The sequence below is a fragment of the Myxocyprinus asiaticus genome, chromosome 14 (assembly GCF_019703515.2).
Source record: "Myxocyprinus asiaticus isolate MX2 ecotype Aquarium Trade chromosome 14, UBuf_Myxa_2, whole genome shotgun sequence".
NCBI lineage: Eukaryota > Metazoa > Chordata > Actinopteri > Cypriniformes > Catostomidae > Myxocyprinus > Myxocyprinus asiaticus.
In genome coordinates this window covers 4,560,665-4,580,312 of record NC_059357.1, presented here as the reverse complement: position 1 = coordinate 4,580,312, position 19,648 = coordinate 4,560,665, and the positions used below count along the sequence as shown (strand labels likewise).

Here is a 19,648-nt window from a genome sequence, read left to right as displayed (position 1 = left end):
AGCATGTCTTAACTTTGGCTTTTTGAATGTTTGCAAGTAATAGTGTCAACTTTTATTTTTTCACACATTTATTATATTTGATCAATTACACCTTGGAGTCCATCACTGAAATCTTCTCAAACTGCCCTAAATTTGATATGAATTCTAATCTGCAGAATTGCAGCTTCAGAATATATATTTGTCATTCATCTCTTTATTTCTGACCTTCTACTGTTATGAACCAAGAACAATCAAAACTAATAATGTTATCTTATCTTATTTTTTGCTTGTATTTGGCCAACAGTTATAATTTGGGTCACACTTTATATTATTTGTTTTAACTACTGTATACTAACATTAAAATACATACAATACAATGTTTTATTGTGTAACTACATGTTCTGCAATATTATCACAAGATTCACATTTGCTGCTACTGAGGTTGAGGTCTGGGTAGGTTTAGGATTAGGGGTATGGTTTAGGGTTTAGGGTTAGAGTAGGGGAAGGGGTTAGGTTTAGGGGTAAGGGGTTAGAGTCAGGGACGGGTTAGGGTTAAGGTAGGGGAAGGGGTTGGGTTTATGAGTAAGGGGTTTGTGTCAGGGACGGGTTAGATGTTAGGGTTAAGGTAAGGGAAGGGGTTAGGTTTAGGGGTAAGGGGTTAGAGTCAGGGATGGGTTAGGTTAGGATTAAGGTAGGGGAAGGGGTTAGGTTTAGGGGTAAGGGGTTTGGGTCAGGGATGGGTTAGGTTTTAGGGTTAAGGTAGGGGATGGGGTTAGGTTTAGGGGTAAGGGGTTTGGGTCAGGGATGGGTTAGGTGTTAGGGTTAAGGTAGGGGAAGGGGTTAGGTTTAGGGGTAAGGGGTTTGGGTCAGGGACTGGTTAGGTGTTAGGGTTAAGGTAGGGGAAGGGGTTAGGTTTAGGGGTAAGGGGTTTGGGTCAGGGAAGGGTTAGATGTTTGGGTTTAGGTAGGGGAAGGCGTTAGGTTTAGTGGTAAGGGGTTTGGGTCAGGGATGGGTTAGGTTTTAGGGTTAAGGTAGGGGAAGGTGTTAGGTTTAGGGGTAAGGGGTTTGGGTCAGGGACGTGTTAGGTGTTAGGGTTTAGGTAGGGGAAGGGGTTAGGTTTAGGGGTAAGGGGTTTGGGTCAGGAACGGCTTAGGTGTTAGGGTTAAAGTAGGGGATGGGGTTAGGTTTAGGGGTAAGGGGTTTGGGTCAGGGATGGGTTTTGTGTTAGGGTTAAGGTAGGGGATGGGGTTAGGTTTAGGGGTAAGGGGTTTGGGTCAGGGATGGGTTAGGTGTTAGGGTTAAGGTAGGGGAAGGGGTTAGGTTTAGGGGTAAGGGGTTTGGGTCATGGATGAGTTAGTTGTTAGGGTTAAGGTAGGGGAAGGGGTTAGGTTTAGGGGTAAGGAGTTAGAGTCAGGGACGTGCTAGATTTAAGGTAGGGGAAGGGGTTAGGTTTATGGGTAAGGGTTTTGGATCAGGGACGGGTTAGGTGTTAGGGTTAAGGTAGGGGAAGGGGTTACATTTAGGGTTAGGGTTAAGGTTAACAGTGTAACTACCAGGGTTGTTCAAAATTCAGAATTTGAGAATTAACTCTTTCAATTTATGAATTGGAACTGAATTGGCCAAGCCCCACAGGAAGTTGAATTGGAATTTTAATTGGAATGAAAGGAAGTTGAATTTACTGAATTGCAAATCAAAGAAATTCAACACACAGTCACACTACACAATTTCATTAGGCCAAGACACATTTTGCGAAAGAATAATGACGTCATCATTTTTGACCATGTATGCCTATTTATTCCCTAATAGGTAGGGTTTTTTTAGCTTATAGACATAGCATTTTTCTCTAAAAATAAATAAATAAAATTAACATTTTATTTTTGCATACAGCACCAGTAATGGTCCACCACATTGTTTTCAGAAAACTTCATAAACATATTTTCAAAATAGTGAAATATTTAATTTACTTGAATTCTATAGGTGGGATTTTAAACATTATTAAATGTTATTATATTTATAATTAATACAGTAAAAAGTGATGTTTGTAGAACTTAAATTAAGTTTACATTGCTTTTTTATTAAGTTGAATTCATCTACTTCTTTTTAAGTAAATTAACTGAACTTAAAATGTCAACCTGCCATGACTTTTACATATTAGCTGTACATACTACATATTAATTTTCAATATTTGATTAATTTAAATTGCAATTCAACATCCTTTTTGCTACTCAATTCAAATTCAGTCTTTTGAATTGGAATTGAATTGGCATTCTTCATTCAATTCTGAATGGTGCACAACCCTGGTAACTACAGATGTAATTAAATGCAGGTACTCTAAATGTACGTACAATGCAACAACGTGTATGTGCATAATAAGAACATTGTAGCAAATGCTTAAGTACATAGTAGTTAAAGACACCTAATATAAGCGGGGGCCTGGGAAGCTCAGCGAGTATTGATGCTGACTACCACACCTGGAGTCGCAAGTTCAAATCCAGGGCGTGCTGAGTGACTCCAGTCAGGCTTCCTAAGCAACCAGATTGGCCCGGTTGCTAGGGAGGGTAGAGTCACGTTGGGTTAACCTCCTCGTGGTTGCTGTAATGTGGTTCTCGCTCTCAGTGGGGCACGTTGTGAGTTGTGCGTGGATGCCGCGGAGAATAGCGTGAAGCCTCCACATATGCTACGTCTCCACGGTAACGCGCTCAACAAGCCACGTGATAAGATGCACGGATTGATGGTCTCAGACGCAGAGGCAACTGAGATTCGTCCTCCACCACCCAGATTGAGGCGAGTCACTACGCCACCACGAGGACTTAGAGCGCATTGGGAATTGGGCATTCCAAATTGGGGAGAAAAAAAAGACACCTAATATAAAGTGGGACCAACATTTGTTACAACAAAGTTTTTCACTTCATATTTAATAGAATTCCCTTAAAACATTTACTTATTTACCTTTGCAAAATGCCAGAAATCAAAATTCTATGTTCTGGTTAAATATTGTCGCCATAGTGATTGGCAAATTGGCCTTTTTTATCAAAATGGTTGCTTTTAAAATTGTTTTATAATAACATTAAATGTGCAGGGTAACATGAAAATTGTAAAAATGGATTTTGTAATTTTGTACAAACTGAGTGAAGTCTGAGATTTCTCTCTCTCTCTCTCTCTCTCTCTCTCTCTCTCTCTCTCTCTCCTTGTCAGCATACTCCTCGCCAGGCTCCACAGCTCCCAACAGGTTTGTCAGCATCGGATCACGGGACAGCAACTTTCTGAACATACCCCAGCAGACGCAGGTGACTGTTATTCGGACATATTCAAAACTAAATCAGTTTAATGGGCTCAAGTTGTGTTCACCCTTCTAAAAGCCCAAAACTTGCCTTTTTCTTAGATCTTAAACTGTGTTCCATTCAAATCGGAAAGTCTGAATTTTCAATTTCCTACTTTTCAAAAGTGCAATAGAACACTAAAAAAATCATTTTTATTAATCAGTATTTTTGTCTTGTTTTCAGTAAAAATGTCTAAACATCATTAGAACAAGATTGTGTATTTCAAGACTTGTTTTCAGAGAAAATATCTTGAATTACGTTTATTTTTCTTACCGCACTAGCAACTAGTTTTTCTAATATAACAATGCTTAAAACAAGAAACCTACTCAAATTAAACATACAGTATACTTAAGTCAATATGTTCTCTGAAAACATCCAACTTTAAATTGAACACAGCATTAAAATGTTAGCCTGTCTTTCTCCGTTTCCCATGATGCTCTCTGCTATATGGTGACTGGCCCATCTGGAGTGCGCCTGAGCTTACTCGTGCTGATTAGCGCGGTGTAGTTGATTTGAGCATTGCGAATGTGCGGTCACCACACTGCGCCTCCTCCATCACCCAGTACACTTTACTCATTAATGTGTAAACCACACCCGCCCGAGGCCAGCTCCCTGCTCCTACAACACATGCTCACCATCTGAAGTTCAGTCCCTCTCTCGCTCTCCTCCCTCTGCTGGCCGCTCTCTCTCAAGATTTATTTTTCTCCCTTTCTGCTCTACCTTCCCTCATTTCTCTGTTTTTCTTTCTTAAGTCTTTACTTGACTTGCCCTCTGCTGGACACTCTTGAAATATGTATTGTTGTTTTTCTTCTCACCCACGTTGATGTCTTGGCAGAGACTTCACTTTGTCTAATTTTGCACAATTCTTTCCATTGTGTTCTCTGTGCATTTTAGAGAAAACGGTAGAGAATGAGTGATAGTCAAATTACTTTAGTATACAAAATAGCTTAGCAAGCAATGTGTTGAAGCTTGTGTGGATTTTTTAGTTAACCACATATCATGTACACTACCACACTGCAAAAAAATAATTTTCTTATTCTGTATTTTGTCTTTTTGTTCCAGTAAAATCCTTAATCCTTAAACATCCTTGAAATAAGATGAATTTATTTGACAAGTAAAATAAGATATTAAGTCTTGTTTTCAGAGAAATCTAACAAAATTGTGTGAACTTTATTCTTTAAAAAAAAAAAAAAATAACTATTTTGTTAGAAATATTTTATTTGTCCTTTGAATCATTTTACTTGCCCCATTGGCCATATAGCTTTTTTGGTTTTAAGCATAAATCTCACTAAATTGTGTTATATTTATCTGTAAACAAAACTTGATATCTTATGTCAGTTTGCTTGTCAAGTAAATGTATCTCGTTTTAATGATTTTTAGATATTTTTACTGGAAAACAAGGCAAAAAAATGAGTAAGGAAAGGATTAATTTGTTTGTTTGTTTCACTTGATCGTTATGCTTAAATGCTTAAAATTAGCTCTGTTGACACATTTAAATCCTTTCTTAGCTAATGCTATTAATTATACAGGGGACGAAAATATTAATTTTACAAATTTTATTTTATCAATCGTTTTTCATGATTTTGGTCACATTTTAGCTTTTAAAAAAAATTACGAAGTCTATGTGTTGGATGGATGGACGGACGGATGGATGGACGGATGGATGTTTATTGTTTACATGCATACTGTGTACAATTTAAAAGTATCTACAATATTTAGAAGAAGCGCTAAAAAGGTATGGTCTCTTTAAGAATAACGGCAGTTCAGCGAGCGTCTCCCAGAAGTGCCACGCGACTGATTGTAAAGAACAGAAAGGGTATTAAAAAAGACATTTTTCAATGACAAATGGATTGTGTGAATCTTGTCTTTGGACACACATTACACAGAACGAGTCAAAACAAACTTTTACCCTCAATATGCAGTGAACGGATCTGAGACTAACTTCTCCACTATACTACTCAATCACTGGTCAATGAACTCTGAAAATGAAGCTAGTTTAGTAGCTAATTGTAGACATTTTTAGTCGCATAGCGCACAATTTGGTGGCACATGCAAGTGACTTACTAGTGTAGCAGAGTGTTGCACATGGAGTAAAAGATCGATCTTGGGTTTTTAAGATATGGGGTTAGTTTGAATGAAGATCGCGATTAATCCAAAAAACATAAAACATTTCCATGTCCTAATCTAGACAAAGGGTGGTGGCTTTGAAGAAACTGAAATATAATCTAGTTTTGATTTGTTTGACATTTTCTGCTCACTACATAGTGCCCATACTTCAATGTGTATTTTTACATAGATTAAGCCTTTACTCTTATTCTGAAATGTGGACATTAATACTAATAACAAATGAGCTGGTATGTCCATACCCAGAGGAACAAGAGCTGAGATAAATGTGAGACCGAAACAAGAGTGAAAGTTTAAGCACAACCCCTAAACTAAAAAGTCACGTCCCAACTGTCTGGTTACCCACAGCAACGAGACATAATGTGACAGGCAGTTGAACTTGAACTTGGGGGGGGTAGTAGTCACTGCCAAGGATTATGAGGGAAAGATGGGATTGCGAGAGGGAGGAGTGCTAGATTTACTTGGCCCAAGTTACTTGGCTGTTGGGCTTCAGCCTGGGGCAAACGCAAGGGTTGGAGGGGGAGAATGGATGGGACATGCATGGGGGTATTTGTGTGACCTGCAAGAGTCAACCTAAACAAAAGTATCCCCAGGCCCCCTCTCCCAGATCCTCTAAGCTAAAGTGTTTTCAGGATTTGACATCGAGAGAATTTTGTAAAACCAATCCCGCTAGCATTTAAATTCTGCGCCGACGATGCATTATTCAGCTTTTGTAATAGTGACAGTGCACTGTATCATATTTATACTGTACACTTTTAAATATATTTATATTAAATATAAAAGCATTTGAGCTTTGCTACTGATCAACAAGTCTATCTATTTATTGACTTGACCGTGAATGGTGCTGTTTTTGGCAAAATATTCTCATTAACAGAATAGATAATATATATTCTTACCTGGGCTGGAGTGGTGAGACATTTTTTTGTCAAATTAATTGTCAAATACATTTTCACATTCATCTCCTATTGTTTACTGCCGATTATATCTTCTTCTGGCGCATCTTTGTGACAACAATGGCTCTAATGTGAGTGTTTCCACCTTGTGGACCCACATATTAGTGCAAATAGTTCCAGACGCATGCGCATTCTGCGTGTTCAAAGACACGCGGTTAGGAAAATCGAGCTCCAGGCTTTCAGTGCTTGAGCACTCTACTGATGACTAAATTTGTGTAAAGCATCCTGTACGTGAACGCTCAGCATTCGTGTCTGACAGAAGTATACTTTGGGCTTTAGTGTAAAGGCCCCGGGTATTAGTTTTTGTGTGTTCTGGATCGGATCGCGCCCAGTTGACTGCATTACCTTTTAAAGTTTACTCTTTTGACCACGAGCGAATACGAACATGTTCAATGATGTACACAGATGAGGACTGTCTGCGTGTCAAGAAAATCTAGGCCACATGTGGACTGTGCTGATGACGAAATTTGCATCATGCATACTGTGCGTGGAACGATAAGCAATCAGCATTCTCAGAAATACCACAAAGGGGTATAGGAATTATGAAGTGACTAAAAAATATGAAACAAATCAAAACATATTTACATTTATTAGTAGCCTCCCTTTTTCTGGGCAGCCTGGTCTCATGAACATTAAGTGACAATGGCAAAACTTTTGCAAAATGTAATTCTTGCTACTTTACACATTTAGCTGCAGTTTCCCAGTGAAATGTCCAGCAGGGGGCGATAAAAGCGAGTGAAAAGGTGTCGTAATCATACAAGGTTTTTAAGGTGAATATTAGTGGGTTTTAATGAGCAAAAACATACCTCCCTAATCTAAAACTTTAACCTAAACCTAACCAATAGTGTCCTAAAAGATAAACGAGGTAAACAAAACAGACATCCTTAACCTTTACCAACTCCTAAACCTAACCAATAGTGTGGAGGAAAAAACCATTTGATATGAAAAATAGCAACCACTTCATTTTGTCATGCTTCTTTGACACTTTCGTCCCACATGTCAGCTTGCGTGTTTGTTTGGGCTCAAACCATGATCTTCTAAGTTCAAAGTCCAACACTCTATCACTTGAGCTACCCCGGAAGCAAATCACTTTGGAATCTGTAAATGTAGGTGGGTCTATAATACAAACATTAAAATGTATAATTTTTAGAGTAGACTAAAAGTGTTTCAATATCATAACATAGCAGCGTGTGAGTAATAGTAAGTGTTTATAAAGTCATAATCAGCCGTTGTACTCATGATTTGCGTGAGAGTAAATAAAAAGCACAGTTGTTGTAGTGCCTCTAGTGTCAGTTTCACCAGGAAACTGCAGCAAAACATAGAATTCAGCATGTAAAAGTCAGTTTGCAGAACTGTAGTTATAGTAACTTTCATTCTATGAGACTAGGTTGCTTTGGGCATTCTCTTAATCAACTTCACGAGGTGCCACCTGGGAGTTTTTCCATGTTTTTAAATGCTTTTTAAAATACATACTTAAGCAAAACTGCAAAACTAATTTCAAGCATTTAAACATAAGTCTTTAGATCAAAAGTTTTTTGAGATCATGAGAAATAAGTTTGTCCACACACTTGACCGGGAGTGCAGGTGCAGAAATCCCACAACCCAAGTCTGACCTCTAGTGGTTGCATAACAAACAACAGTATTAGAATAATATTTTATAAAATCACATTTATTTCTTAACAGCATTTATCCATGCCACTGAGCTTAAGAATATTTCAATTTAACTCTAACAATGCATTTGTTGTTTTTTTGTTTTTACAGTCATGGTTCCTTTGACGAGGTCCTGTCTGCAACAAGTCGACACCATATGAAAAAAAAAAACCCCATCCGATTTGAAAATCCCCCCGATGTTCTTCTGACATCAAACAAACCCTAATAAACCTTAGCAGAATATTACCGGGAAACGTTCAGTCCTGTATTTCCCAATCGTCAGACACCCTTCAACTCCACCCCACCTGCCTCTGTTAAAAACTTCAGGATCACAGGGATGTTTCTCTCAAGAATCACCGGAATGCAAATGGCAACACTGAGGAAGAACATGATGATCAGAGACAGAAAATATTACTAGGAACGAGGATGTAGTGTACAATGGCTGGGATTATCAACAGTATCAGTGGTGAGGATTCACAAACAACAAAAACGCAGGATTTTTAGGAAGTAACTAACCCATTTTTGTTTTTGTTTCCAACACACTTCAACATGCTGATTTTAAGCATGGAGAAAACACTAAAAATGTTATTTCATATTCTAAAAACCTCCAAGCCCCACACGTTTAGCATTTTTAATCAGCATTTGTCGCTTTGTTCCCTTTTTGCATATGCAGCCAATTTAAGATAAATTACTAAGCTAAAAATATATACATGAAATAAAACATAGGTACTGCACTACAAAAATGTCAAAGAACACTAGTTTGATGTGCACTATTAAAAATGGGATAGACGGCGAACATAATTTGCACATTTATTTCAGAGAAAAACGACACTGACAACACACTAAAGCTAGCCTGAAAGCCTCAGAGGGTATTCTCGTTTTCAGACGCCCACCATCAAAGGCACGAATAGAAATGGACTGATCAAACAAAAGTCCAGTTCAGGCCCATTCACCCACAGTGCCAACTATACGTCACAAGTTTTTAGTTGGTACTCCTATAGGACGAGTAATGCCAACAACACACATTTACATCCATACTGCACATCCAAGCTACAATTTTGAAATCGTATGTTTATTTAATCATTTTTTTAATTAAAGTTTGAAAACTTTACATTTTCGGAAGAAAAACTAAAATCTATCAAAATCCAGTTTTTTACACCCGCAGCTAATCATTACGTTATTTCTCTTTTCAGTAAACCCACATGTCCAAGCTACAATTGCGGTTTGATTACAAAAACAAAACTGAGAACATTTTCTCAGGGGAAAAAAAAAATAAATAGTATAAAAATCTATTTATTACAGCCCAATCAAATCATTCAGTTATTTAATTTTCCAAATTTTTGAACTTTCTCTTTCAATTGAAGCCACATGCAGTGTTGGGTACATTACTCAAAACTGGTAATACACTACAAATGACTTCTATGAAATGATAATCAGACTACTTTACTGATTACTTCCTCAAAAAAGCAATCATTTTACTTTTAAAGGTGCACTCAGTAATTGTTTGAAGGATGTAGAAGTGGCTTATACTGACACCTAGTGGCCTGGATGCTGCACTTGTCGGGTTTTTAATGTAGAGAGGCGAGGACCCAATTGCAGGAGGCCAAAGTTTATTTAAAAACGGCAAAAACAAAACGTTCGCAGAAAGGCAAAAAAAAAAACAGCTCCAGAACAGGAGGGCAGTCGACTGGCTGGGCTGGAGAAGGAAGCCTCAAGGCATCATGTATTCCAACCAAACAAGACTAGAACCAGCAGGAAGCCAGAATGAGGCCTTGTGAACAGGAATCAACAGACATGCAGAACAAGACACCTAAACAAGGACACAACCGCAACAAACTAGCACAGGACAGAGAACACAGGGAGATTAAATAGGGAAGCAAACAAGGAGGGTAACAAGGAGAGACAGGTGTAGCAGATAAACTAATAACAAGGCAAACGAGGGGCGGGGTTTCACTTATGACAGCACAGACACGAGTGCACATGGCAAATGAAGAGCCAACAAAGCCATGTGCACTCACACAACACTAGTGTCAGGATCCAGCCACAAAACTATAAACACAACCAACCGAAGTGGCAGGATCCTGACACTAGAAACGCAAGACAGGCACAAACACAGAAACAGGCGACAGGATCCCGACCCAACGAAAACTCAACTAGAGAGTCGGGATCCTGACAGCATCATTCAAACACAGTAGTTTCCACTGTAGAAATTCACTATAGTAAGCCAGGATGAACTTTTTCCATGAATAAAAGTGTCCAGTAACAGGGCAGTTTCTGAGATTAAGCGAGTAGCATTCGGCTGGTCATGTGATGCTTACATGGCTGCCCCCATGAGGCGCCCCTGCCCCTTGTAGAATAAAAGAGCTTTTATAAGGTTACTGATATGACTGAACTCACATCATCTCACATGAGTGGTCATGATTATATACATATGTTTCAAATTACTACTCATTTCTTTGGAAGTAAAACTTTTTAAATGAATTACTGAGTGAACCTTTAAGTTACTTTCTAAAAAAAAACATTTTTACTGAATAGTTTTCGTTTTTACGAGCAACTCAAAATAAGAAGTTGCGTTTCTCACTTATAATGACTCGTTATGGGCCGCACACCTATGTTTCATGTTTTAAATGTCTTCTATATAAATAATTTTATTTTAAAAATGTGTTACTCAAGTACTATTACTTAAAAGCAATTAACTTACTTAACAGGTACTGTAATCTGATTACAAGTAATAAAAATGTAATGTGTTACACTACTTTTTTGACTAAAAAGTTCATTAGATTACAGTAACTGATTGCTTTGTAATCAGATTACACCCAACACTGGCCACATGTTCGAGCTACAACTTTTTTCGAAAATAAACAAATGTTTTCCCGGGAAAAAAATTGGTATCAAAATCAATATCTTACAACCCCAGATAGTCATTTGATTATCTTCAAACGTTCTCTTTTTATCACTGGCCTTTTTTAAATTAATTTCTTAATTGTAGCGATGCAAAATACAAGTCATTAGCGCTAATAAAGATGTCCCTAGAGACACGCCCACCTCTGTGTTTTGTATACTTATCTGTTTACGCTCCCAGAAGTCCACGTTCCAAGAACAAAGGATGAAGCTACGGAGCAAAAGAATGTGTGACATATCATAGCCGTGCTCCGAGGGAGGTGGGCTGCTTTTATTAGGCACTACTTTTTACTATTCAGTTTAATAGTATCTTTCCATACATCTAAATTTGGTAACGTTTCGGCATGGCTGTCATACACACACATATACACACATTATCCTCCAGAGATTGACTACAAAGGGAAGCCTCAGTGGTAATTTACTGTAGGGCAATCTTCAAACCATCATAAGATAGCTATTATGACTTTGCCACAGGTCATATCACAACATTTTATTTTCAATGCAAATGCAATTAATAACCTCACAAAATAACTGGACTGCCTGACCATGTATTTCACTGCAGGGAAGCATTGTTGCCGGAAAGGCGGCGACGCCATCAGTTTGGTGTAAAGCTAATGCAAGAATCATGATGGCAATGGTCTTTTCTTTTCTAATCAAAGGAAGTGCCTCTGTATTCCCATTATGCAATTTATTAAGCATGAATTCAGGTTATTTTCTTGCATATAAGCTATAGAGGAGGGTGAAATTTTTATGAGAGAGAAAAAAAAGTGTCAGCTCACTAGTTACAAACATCTTTATATATACAGGATATATCCATATATATTTATATATTCATTTTTTTCTTTTTTTTTCTTGTTTGCCTAATAAGCTCAGTGGCAGTCTAGTTATTTTTTGAAGGATGACATGATCATGAGTTATCATAAATCAGATATTCGTTCAGAAGTCCCGAAACCCAGTTCTGCACTTGATAATTAGAGCGAAATTAGTCTTTAGCGGAAATATGATTTCTGTTGAAAACCTTATAGATAGTGTAGGAAACAAAAGCACAGCTTTTGATTTTTATTTGGTGTTTGGACAGGAAATATTTGTTATTGCGAAATAAAGTGTGTTGATTGAGCCATGTGCAATGCCTTGGGTAGAAACTGTGTTCGTCTGATTGTTAGGGTGTACAGGAGCGCGTAGAAGTGAAAAATCCTTCTATTATAGTAAAGTCCACGCTGTCCGGGACTCTAAATTAAAGGGCGGAGAGCGTGCGAGAGAAAACGGTCTTTGTAAGTTTTGGGAATTCGTTTTTTAATCTTTACTTTTCTGCTTTTTTAATGTTTATTTGTAATGATTTGTTCTCAAAACTTAGGAGGGCTGAAGAAGCAGTTTTTTTTTTTTTTTTTGCAACACGTCAGAATATATCACTAATTAAAACAGGTGCTTTTTATGGATTAAAGTACATTCAATCTCTATTATACGTATTAAAACAAGCGTAAGTGTTATACTACAAATTTTAGGAAAAAACGTTCATTGCTCTTTTATTCCCTTTTTGTATTTACCATGGGGGGAGCGGGTTCATTTTGGTCAAGGTTGTGACAAAAGGCATTTTTCCTCCAACTTTTTGCCGATGAAATCTTCAGTGTTGACAAACAACATCCTAAGAGGTAGTCGCTGAGGTTTTACGATTTTTAACTACCTGCACCATTTTTTTCAACGTATATACAGTAATGATACATCATACTATGCATTCCAGTTTTGTAGAGCTTCCACGCATTGGGTCGCCCAGTTTCACTGAATCACGAACCATCATAGTTCTTAACGAACGTCATGCACACAGCTGAAACTACGTAGAAAATTTCAAAGTCATCCGAAGTTAATGACAAGATCTTCCCTGTTTATGGGAGAGGCTTTAAACAAGCAAAACTGCCCACTTTTTCAGCCGTCTGGGTTCCGGAAGTATTTCCCCTATTCATTTCTTCCATAGACATTTAATAAAATCCTACATAAAAGAGTTGTAAGCCATGAACCAAACCAACCAGCTCCAAGGAGAATCAAAACATCAACGTTGTTTTGAGGCTATAAAGACAAAGGTACAAGACTGTGTACTTAACATCTTTCATGAGGGCACAAACTACAATCCCATAAACATTGCGAATTATGTCATTGAATAAAAAACGATGGGAATATACAAAACTATTGATTTGAGGTTGTTGTTTATAAGTATAGTAACCATATATTTTGCACTTATTGCTAAGTATTCCGATATATACAGATATACAAGTAGTTTAAGGGTGAAGACACAGACTCGATTACGTCATTCACAGTGCATTATGGGAGCGCGCGGTCACTCAGAGGCACGTTCCGTGGGTTTCTTGGCCACGATTCTCAGATTGGTGGATCTTTCTCTGCTGTACCATGGGTAATGTAGTTGTTTCCCATGATTTCCGCCATCAAACACGATTTTTAAATAATAACGTTGAAATAACGCAGATGGATGGCTTCAGCGGAAGCATATTCACCATTGATGAACCTCATAGCTCACAGTAGGTCTGTCTTTAAAGATTTATATGTTATCGTTGAAAATCAGTTCATCTATGGGAGAAAAGAATGGGATTTTTACTTCCGGAACCAGACTGTTACGCTCTATTGGCATGGCCGTGATTTGAATTTTTGGTAACTACTATATTTTAACAGTAGATGTAATTGAGAATCGGTGAATTTCAAGAAAATTTGTTATATTCCAAAATAAATAAGAAATTGTATTTTGTGTAAAAAAAATAAATAAAAAAAAAAATAAAAAAATTAAGCCTATTTTAGGACCACTTTTATTTTAGGTTGACAATAAATATTCTCAGTAAAATAAAATAATAATAAAAAAATTGCACTACAGTAATGAAAATTGGGGAATGTGCTTAATTGGGAAAAAAGTCTTCATAGTCCTAAAATAGCTTTTATTTTCTTTATGCAAAATATTACATCTTTTTTTTTTTTTTTTAGGCTAAATATGACCCAGACTCCCATCTCATGGCAAACAAAGTCGGCAACCAATCAGAAATGTACAAATTGAACCCCTCCCCCTGCGAATCCACAGCGCCCGCTACTTACCCCCCATCGCCCCCCCCCACTCCATCCCCCCCCCCCACCCACCCCATGTAAATGACTCTAAGTACTTGTTTTGTAATTTAGTGTTAGACTCAGAGCATCATTAAGGTTGTCCCTAAAAAGTGCCTTTTGTTCACAGACTTCATCTTGTAATCTTGAGCGCCCATCTAAAAAAAAAAAAAAATGCAAAAAAAAATCCCCTCCTTCAAACTTCTGTATCTTCTTCTTCTGCAAGTTCTTCAAAGCAGTATATATAGTACTAAAAGAAATCGGTGTGACTTAGTTTCTCTTTTTATTGTTGAATAATTAAGAAAACTGTAAAAAAAAATTAAAAAAATCTGTCTTGCTTTTCCTTCCTCTGTAATCTTATCTTGTGCCTCTTTTGGACACTGGAGTAGTCTATAGTTGCATAACCATGTCCCTTTTCTCCGAACGGAGGGGTTTTAAAATAAAAAAAGATTAAGAAAAAAGTGTCGTTTGAGCAGAATGCAGTTAGCTCATGTTATTCTTGTCTGTACGCTTCATGTTGTACTCATACCGATTTCTTCAGCTTCTCCATTGAACAGTTAATGTATGTGAACAAGTTACGCCAGTGAGCTCTGGCGGGCGGTCCGACGGAAGGGTGTTTGCCGGAGAAACACTTTTTAGCTGGAAGTTACTAAACTGGTTGATGCCGACTGCTGGGGTAGAATAGGCAAGTTTGCGATTCTTTAAAATAAAAATATTATTTATTTTTTTATTTTGTTACCAAATTGAATTTGATTTGCTATGATTTGTTTGTATTGATATTGCATTGAGAATCTGTATCGATGATGCACCTTTTTTAAATGGTTGTACGAGACCAGGTATTTAAACTGTTGTTAAAAAGTTCCTGTAAAAACAAAGCACCTTACAACGGAATGGTTTCAGCAAAGGGAATGTGACAGACAGTTTCAGTACAACATAAAACAGTACAGAAATCACAACTTCAAGCCCAGAGTTACGAGCCAAACCCTTAGACCAAAGTGCAAAGATGCATGCCACAAAAATTAACTTGAAAACTCACCAGCAAAGCCAACATGTGCTCAACGATGACAGCGTGCTTCTTCCAGCAAACAAAATTATGCAAAATATCTCACATTTTTGAGTCAATAAAGCCAGTATCCATGCTGGTTATTATTATTATTAATGATAAGTGAAAGCCATAGCGACGTGTTTGGCACTTTCAGAGAATATTGTCACTCCCTGGTACTGACCGTCCTTTTTCCTTTTTCATATTTACTACTTTGTACTCTTTTGTTATGTGGGGCATTTGGATGTTTAGAATAGCATGAACCCTCAGCAGTTTTGGTCCTGGTTTAAACTCCACGAGCAGCATCCTTGTCGGTTCACGTGCCCTCCAGAGCTCATGGTGAAATGCATGTGTTGATTACAATTTCTTTTCCATAATAAGAAAAACAGTTTAAAAAGAGCAGCGCCTTTAACTGATTGAATAAAAGGATGTTCTTGACTGTAACAAAGACTTGTGTGGTTATTTTGATCTTGGAGTTCTATAGTTCAGTTAACTTTAATGTCAAAATTACTTCATGGCAATTTTGTACTATACATTAGGACCACAGAGCATCTATATAAATATATCAGAGGCACTTCTGTTGGCTCTGCGCCCGTAGAAGTGCTTCACGGAAATCAAGGTCATGTTGTTGTGTCAAGTGACTCAGTGTGTCAGAAGTTTAACCCTTAAATGACAGTCTAGGGCAGGGGTTCTCAACGGGGCGGTACTGCCCACCAGGGGGCGTTCAAAGGATGCCAGGGGTGCTGAGAGAAAATGAGTTGAGAGGGGGGCATTAGGTCACAAATGGGTGGTGTTTATCAGTCATATTAATTAAATCTATCGTCAAGTTCCTTGTTGCTTAAACATTTATTTAGACTTGGAACATACAAGTTCTCCATTATACGCATTTGTACCGCGGTCATCCTAAGTATTAATGATGTCAAATAGACAGGTGAAGTCACAACCTCCGCTAATGCACCTGTATGGCTCTGTAGGTGGATACGGCTCAATGGACAGAGCAGCGCGAGCGCAGAGCAGGTGCGTTTTTATTCGCAGAACAGTCTCGATCTTTCAAACGCGCACCTCTGATCGTTACAGCACTGTGAGAACCACGGCGCAAGATGCGTAAACCATTTGCATTCGGCACAGAATTCTCTGGTGCAAACCTCTATGAAAACCCACAGTGAGTAAACTAGTTTAAAACCACATTAAACGGCCCGACAGTCTAAATAGGATTCACAAGATGAACAAGAGAAAACACTGTGACATGCACAAAGTCTTTTCACATATGATCATATCACTTCAGCTCTATAATATGCTACATTAGGGGCGTGAGGAATATAATACATGTTTTACTACTTATAAATGTTTATATTTTGTAATAATTGTTTTTAAATGTGTTTAGAGTAGGCCTACTGTTTAAAATGACAAAAATGCCATAGTTTGTTTTATAGAAATCATGTTACATCTAATCACAGTAGTGAACATCCATGCTTCCGTGTGTTTACTATGGTCTTATTACAAATACCACTGTTAAAACTATAAAAACATATATATATAAAAAAAATGATACATTTTCATAAGGGCAAAATGAACTCAATTTTTTAACGATGAAACAGAAATGCCTAAATCCTAAAAACAAATTGCTCCTTTTTTTTTTTTTTTTTAATGAAAGAAATTATAACTGGTTTTGTTTGCCTTCAGACATTCCAAGAGATGACTGAATTTAATCACTATAAAGCTGATGAAAGGAGAGTTACAGCTGTCAGAATAAATTAGCTACATAACGTTTCATTGATGTCATAGATAACCTCACTGTTGTTAATATCAGTACATTTACATCTGCATCCAACTCAAAACGAATGCCGTACTGTAGAATGAGCATTTCAGTGGGACAAAGTATGCAATATTATTGGTCATTTCACTTATTTTTGAAATACACAGCAAAAATTGGAGTGTTGAAATTTCAGGGTTAAACATCTCTGAGTTGATTTCCACTCCCAAAGTGTAATTTTAACACATTCTGATTTAAATGGTGTTCAATGTTGGAGTTATTTGACAGAGTTGATCACATCAGAGATGTAATTAAGCTCCGCCCACACATTTCACTCTTTCGGTTGGAGACAAGGAGACAAGTTGGAGCCATTTTTCCTCCTCTCATGAAGTTCTACACGGTGAGTGCAATTAAGTCAAACTTACTGAAACAATTATAAATTGATGCTGTGAACTGCAGTATGTACAATGAAACATCTACGGAAAATATATGCTTTAAAAAAGCCTTGTTTGTTGCCAGGACTGAGCAGCAAATTTGTACAGGTGATAACAAATATTCTTTTTAATTGTGCCAAATAACTGAATGGCCATTGCATAAATTTAGATGACTTATTTAATATCTCCTCTCAGGCACCTTCCCACTAAAGCAATCAGAGAAGGGTATGCTCTTGGAATAGTGATCCATATTCCAAGAAAGGCTACGTAATAGTCATTATTATTATCTGCATGACACTTTCATGTCATACTTGCATGTTGTGGTACAAAGCTGTGTGCATGACATTGACATTTGAATTCTCTGAGATTTCTTATGAGCCGAGTATCACAACGCATTTATTTATTTTTCTTTTATTTCTTTTTTCATTTCAGGAACACTTCTATGATGCTGCAAGCAGCACAGGATACATTTCTTGGCATCTGAAAACAGTCCAAAGGATGATTCGTCGAGGATCTGCACTGCCACCAAATGGCTCTATTGACTTTTCTCTAGGAGGCCCAAATTTCCAAAGGACTGTTAATGTTGAAAGGCAGCTTGATGGGGATGCTTGCCAAGAGGCCATGTCTTTGCTCAACCATACCACAGGCAATTCCTTGATTTTCCAGAAGATGAGAGACCTTTCAGCACCGTCAGAAGCTTGTTAATGACCCAGGCAGAAGTGTTCATATCCTCTCCAGCTTCCCAAAATTCCTGGATACTAAAGGATTGGTAAGTTTGGATTGAGACGTTTGGAATGGCTTGAAAATTGAATGTATTTCCTGTAGAAATGGTGGATCAAGACTTCACTCTCCCATTTGATGAAGAGACATCCTCCAGGCTGCTTCAGAAATGGGATGTGTCCTTCAAGCCAAATGTCATAAAAGAGGCTAAGCAGCTCACTTCAACACCAGAGTTGCGACGCTTGGTGTGGTAAGCCGGGAAGTGATCTTGATGAGGCAACAAGTGAGTTGCATTTGTTTCGCTTGTTTTAAAGCATTTGCTATAATTGAAGTTACAGTTGCTTCATTCATTATTTTCATGACTATATGATTAAAGTTAGGAAATGAAAGCACCTGTGAGATAGTCTTTTACTAGATTGAATTTGTTTATTGTATCTCTGAAAGCTGAGGATAAATATGAACAATAGATGTCTCATAATGCCTCCCTGTTCTCATTCAGACTTGAAAAGTATTACATTTTAAGAGTTTTCAGTTAATTTTTGTGACTCTTTGTCTCCTTCCACCACCATCGGGGGACTGAAGTCTCCAAGAATTAGTGCGTGTGATGCAGTTAAGGTAATTATATTATTAAGGTGATTATAATAATTTGTCACATGTCACCTTCTTAGCCACATGTGTAAATTAGGGTTGTTAAAATGTGGATGAAATTGAAATTAAGTTTTCATAGGCATTCCCATCTTGCACTAGCCAGTGAGAAGATGTTTGAATAATCACTTCTATAATGTAGTTTTTTTCTGTGGCTGCACATTATTCTTGTGTCTGATGTTCAGTTTCTTTATCTCAACCCTAGTCATGCTGCAGTTTGGAGGAGCATCTCTGCCACCAGCAGGGTCAGCAGCCGTACCTCCTCACTGTTGGGCGTCAGAAGAGCAAGACTGACAGCTTCTACATCACCATGGATAAGCGTCTCATCCCATTCCAGACAAACTGCTTCCTCAGGGCATTTGATGAACTTTTCAAGGCACATTAAACATGCGTTTAATTTGTCTTATGATGTTGCATTCAAAGCATGATATTCAAAGCTCATACAACATTTCAGATGAAAGTTTGTACATTATACCTTCATTCACAATGTTTTAATTCAACTGTATGAATGACTGCAAGGGTGAAAAGGCAAAAATAAATGTTATTTTTGAAAATTATTTTGTTTCTTGGAATTAATTCTAATTAAAAAAACCAGTGTAGATAGTTTGACACTTTAGGGAGTGAAACTAACACTACCCAAATAGTAAAAAAAATAATACAAAATTTAATTCAGAGCAGTGTTATTTGTCTAATCCCTTAGTGTTACTTTAACACTGTTTTACGAGTTAAAGAAGGAACTCTGGCGTAGTGTTAAATGTTTAACTATTTTGAAAGTGTTCATTTAACTCTAAAGAGTGTGGAGCTATATAAACCCTGAAAAAGTGTTGAAATCAACTCTGTGGGAGTTAATTCAACACTGGACTATTTGCTGTGTATAATAAAAATAATGTCACTTTCATTATTAGTTTGTCCTCAAAATTGTTATTTTATAGGCCCCAGATATATCCCTCCATCTTCTTGCCCTTATCACAAGGACAATCCCCCTGGAGCAACCTGGAGTTAAGTGCCTTGCTCAAGGACACAATGGTGGT

At 37.5% G+C, this 19,648-nt stretch overlaps 1 protein-coding gene across 12 annotated transcripts in view; it reads left to right on the top strand.

Moving 5' to 3' along the window:
- Positions 1 to 19,174, top strand: part of LOC127451986 (nuclear factor 1 X-type-like) — a 212,288-nt gene extending 193,114 nt beyond the window's left edge. For 8 of the 12 annotated variants that reach the window (XR_007899178.1, XR_007899177.1, XR_007899179.1 and 5 more), the window contains 3 exons: positions 3,175 to 3,266; positions 8,138 to 18,587; positions 18,823 to 19,174. Coding sequence is in view for 1 of the 12 variants with exons in the window: in XM_051717092.1 (XP_051573052.1) it covers positions 3,175 to 3,266; positions 8,138 to 8,152 (107 nt within the window). In the remaining 11 variants the exon portion in view is untranslated. Of the gene's footprint in view, positions 1 to 3,174; positions 3,267 to 8,137 lie in introns of all 12 variants that reach the window. The other 4 variants (XR_007899173.1, XR_007899172.1, XR_007899180.1 and 1 more) reach the window with 4 other exon arrangements.
- Positions 19,175 to 19,648: the final 474 nt, after the last annotated feature.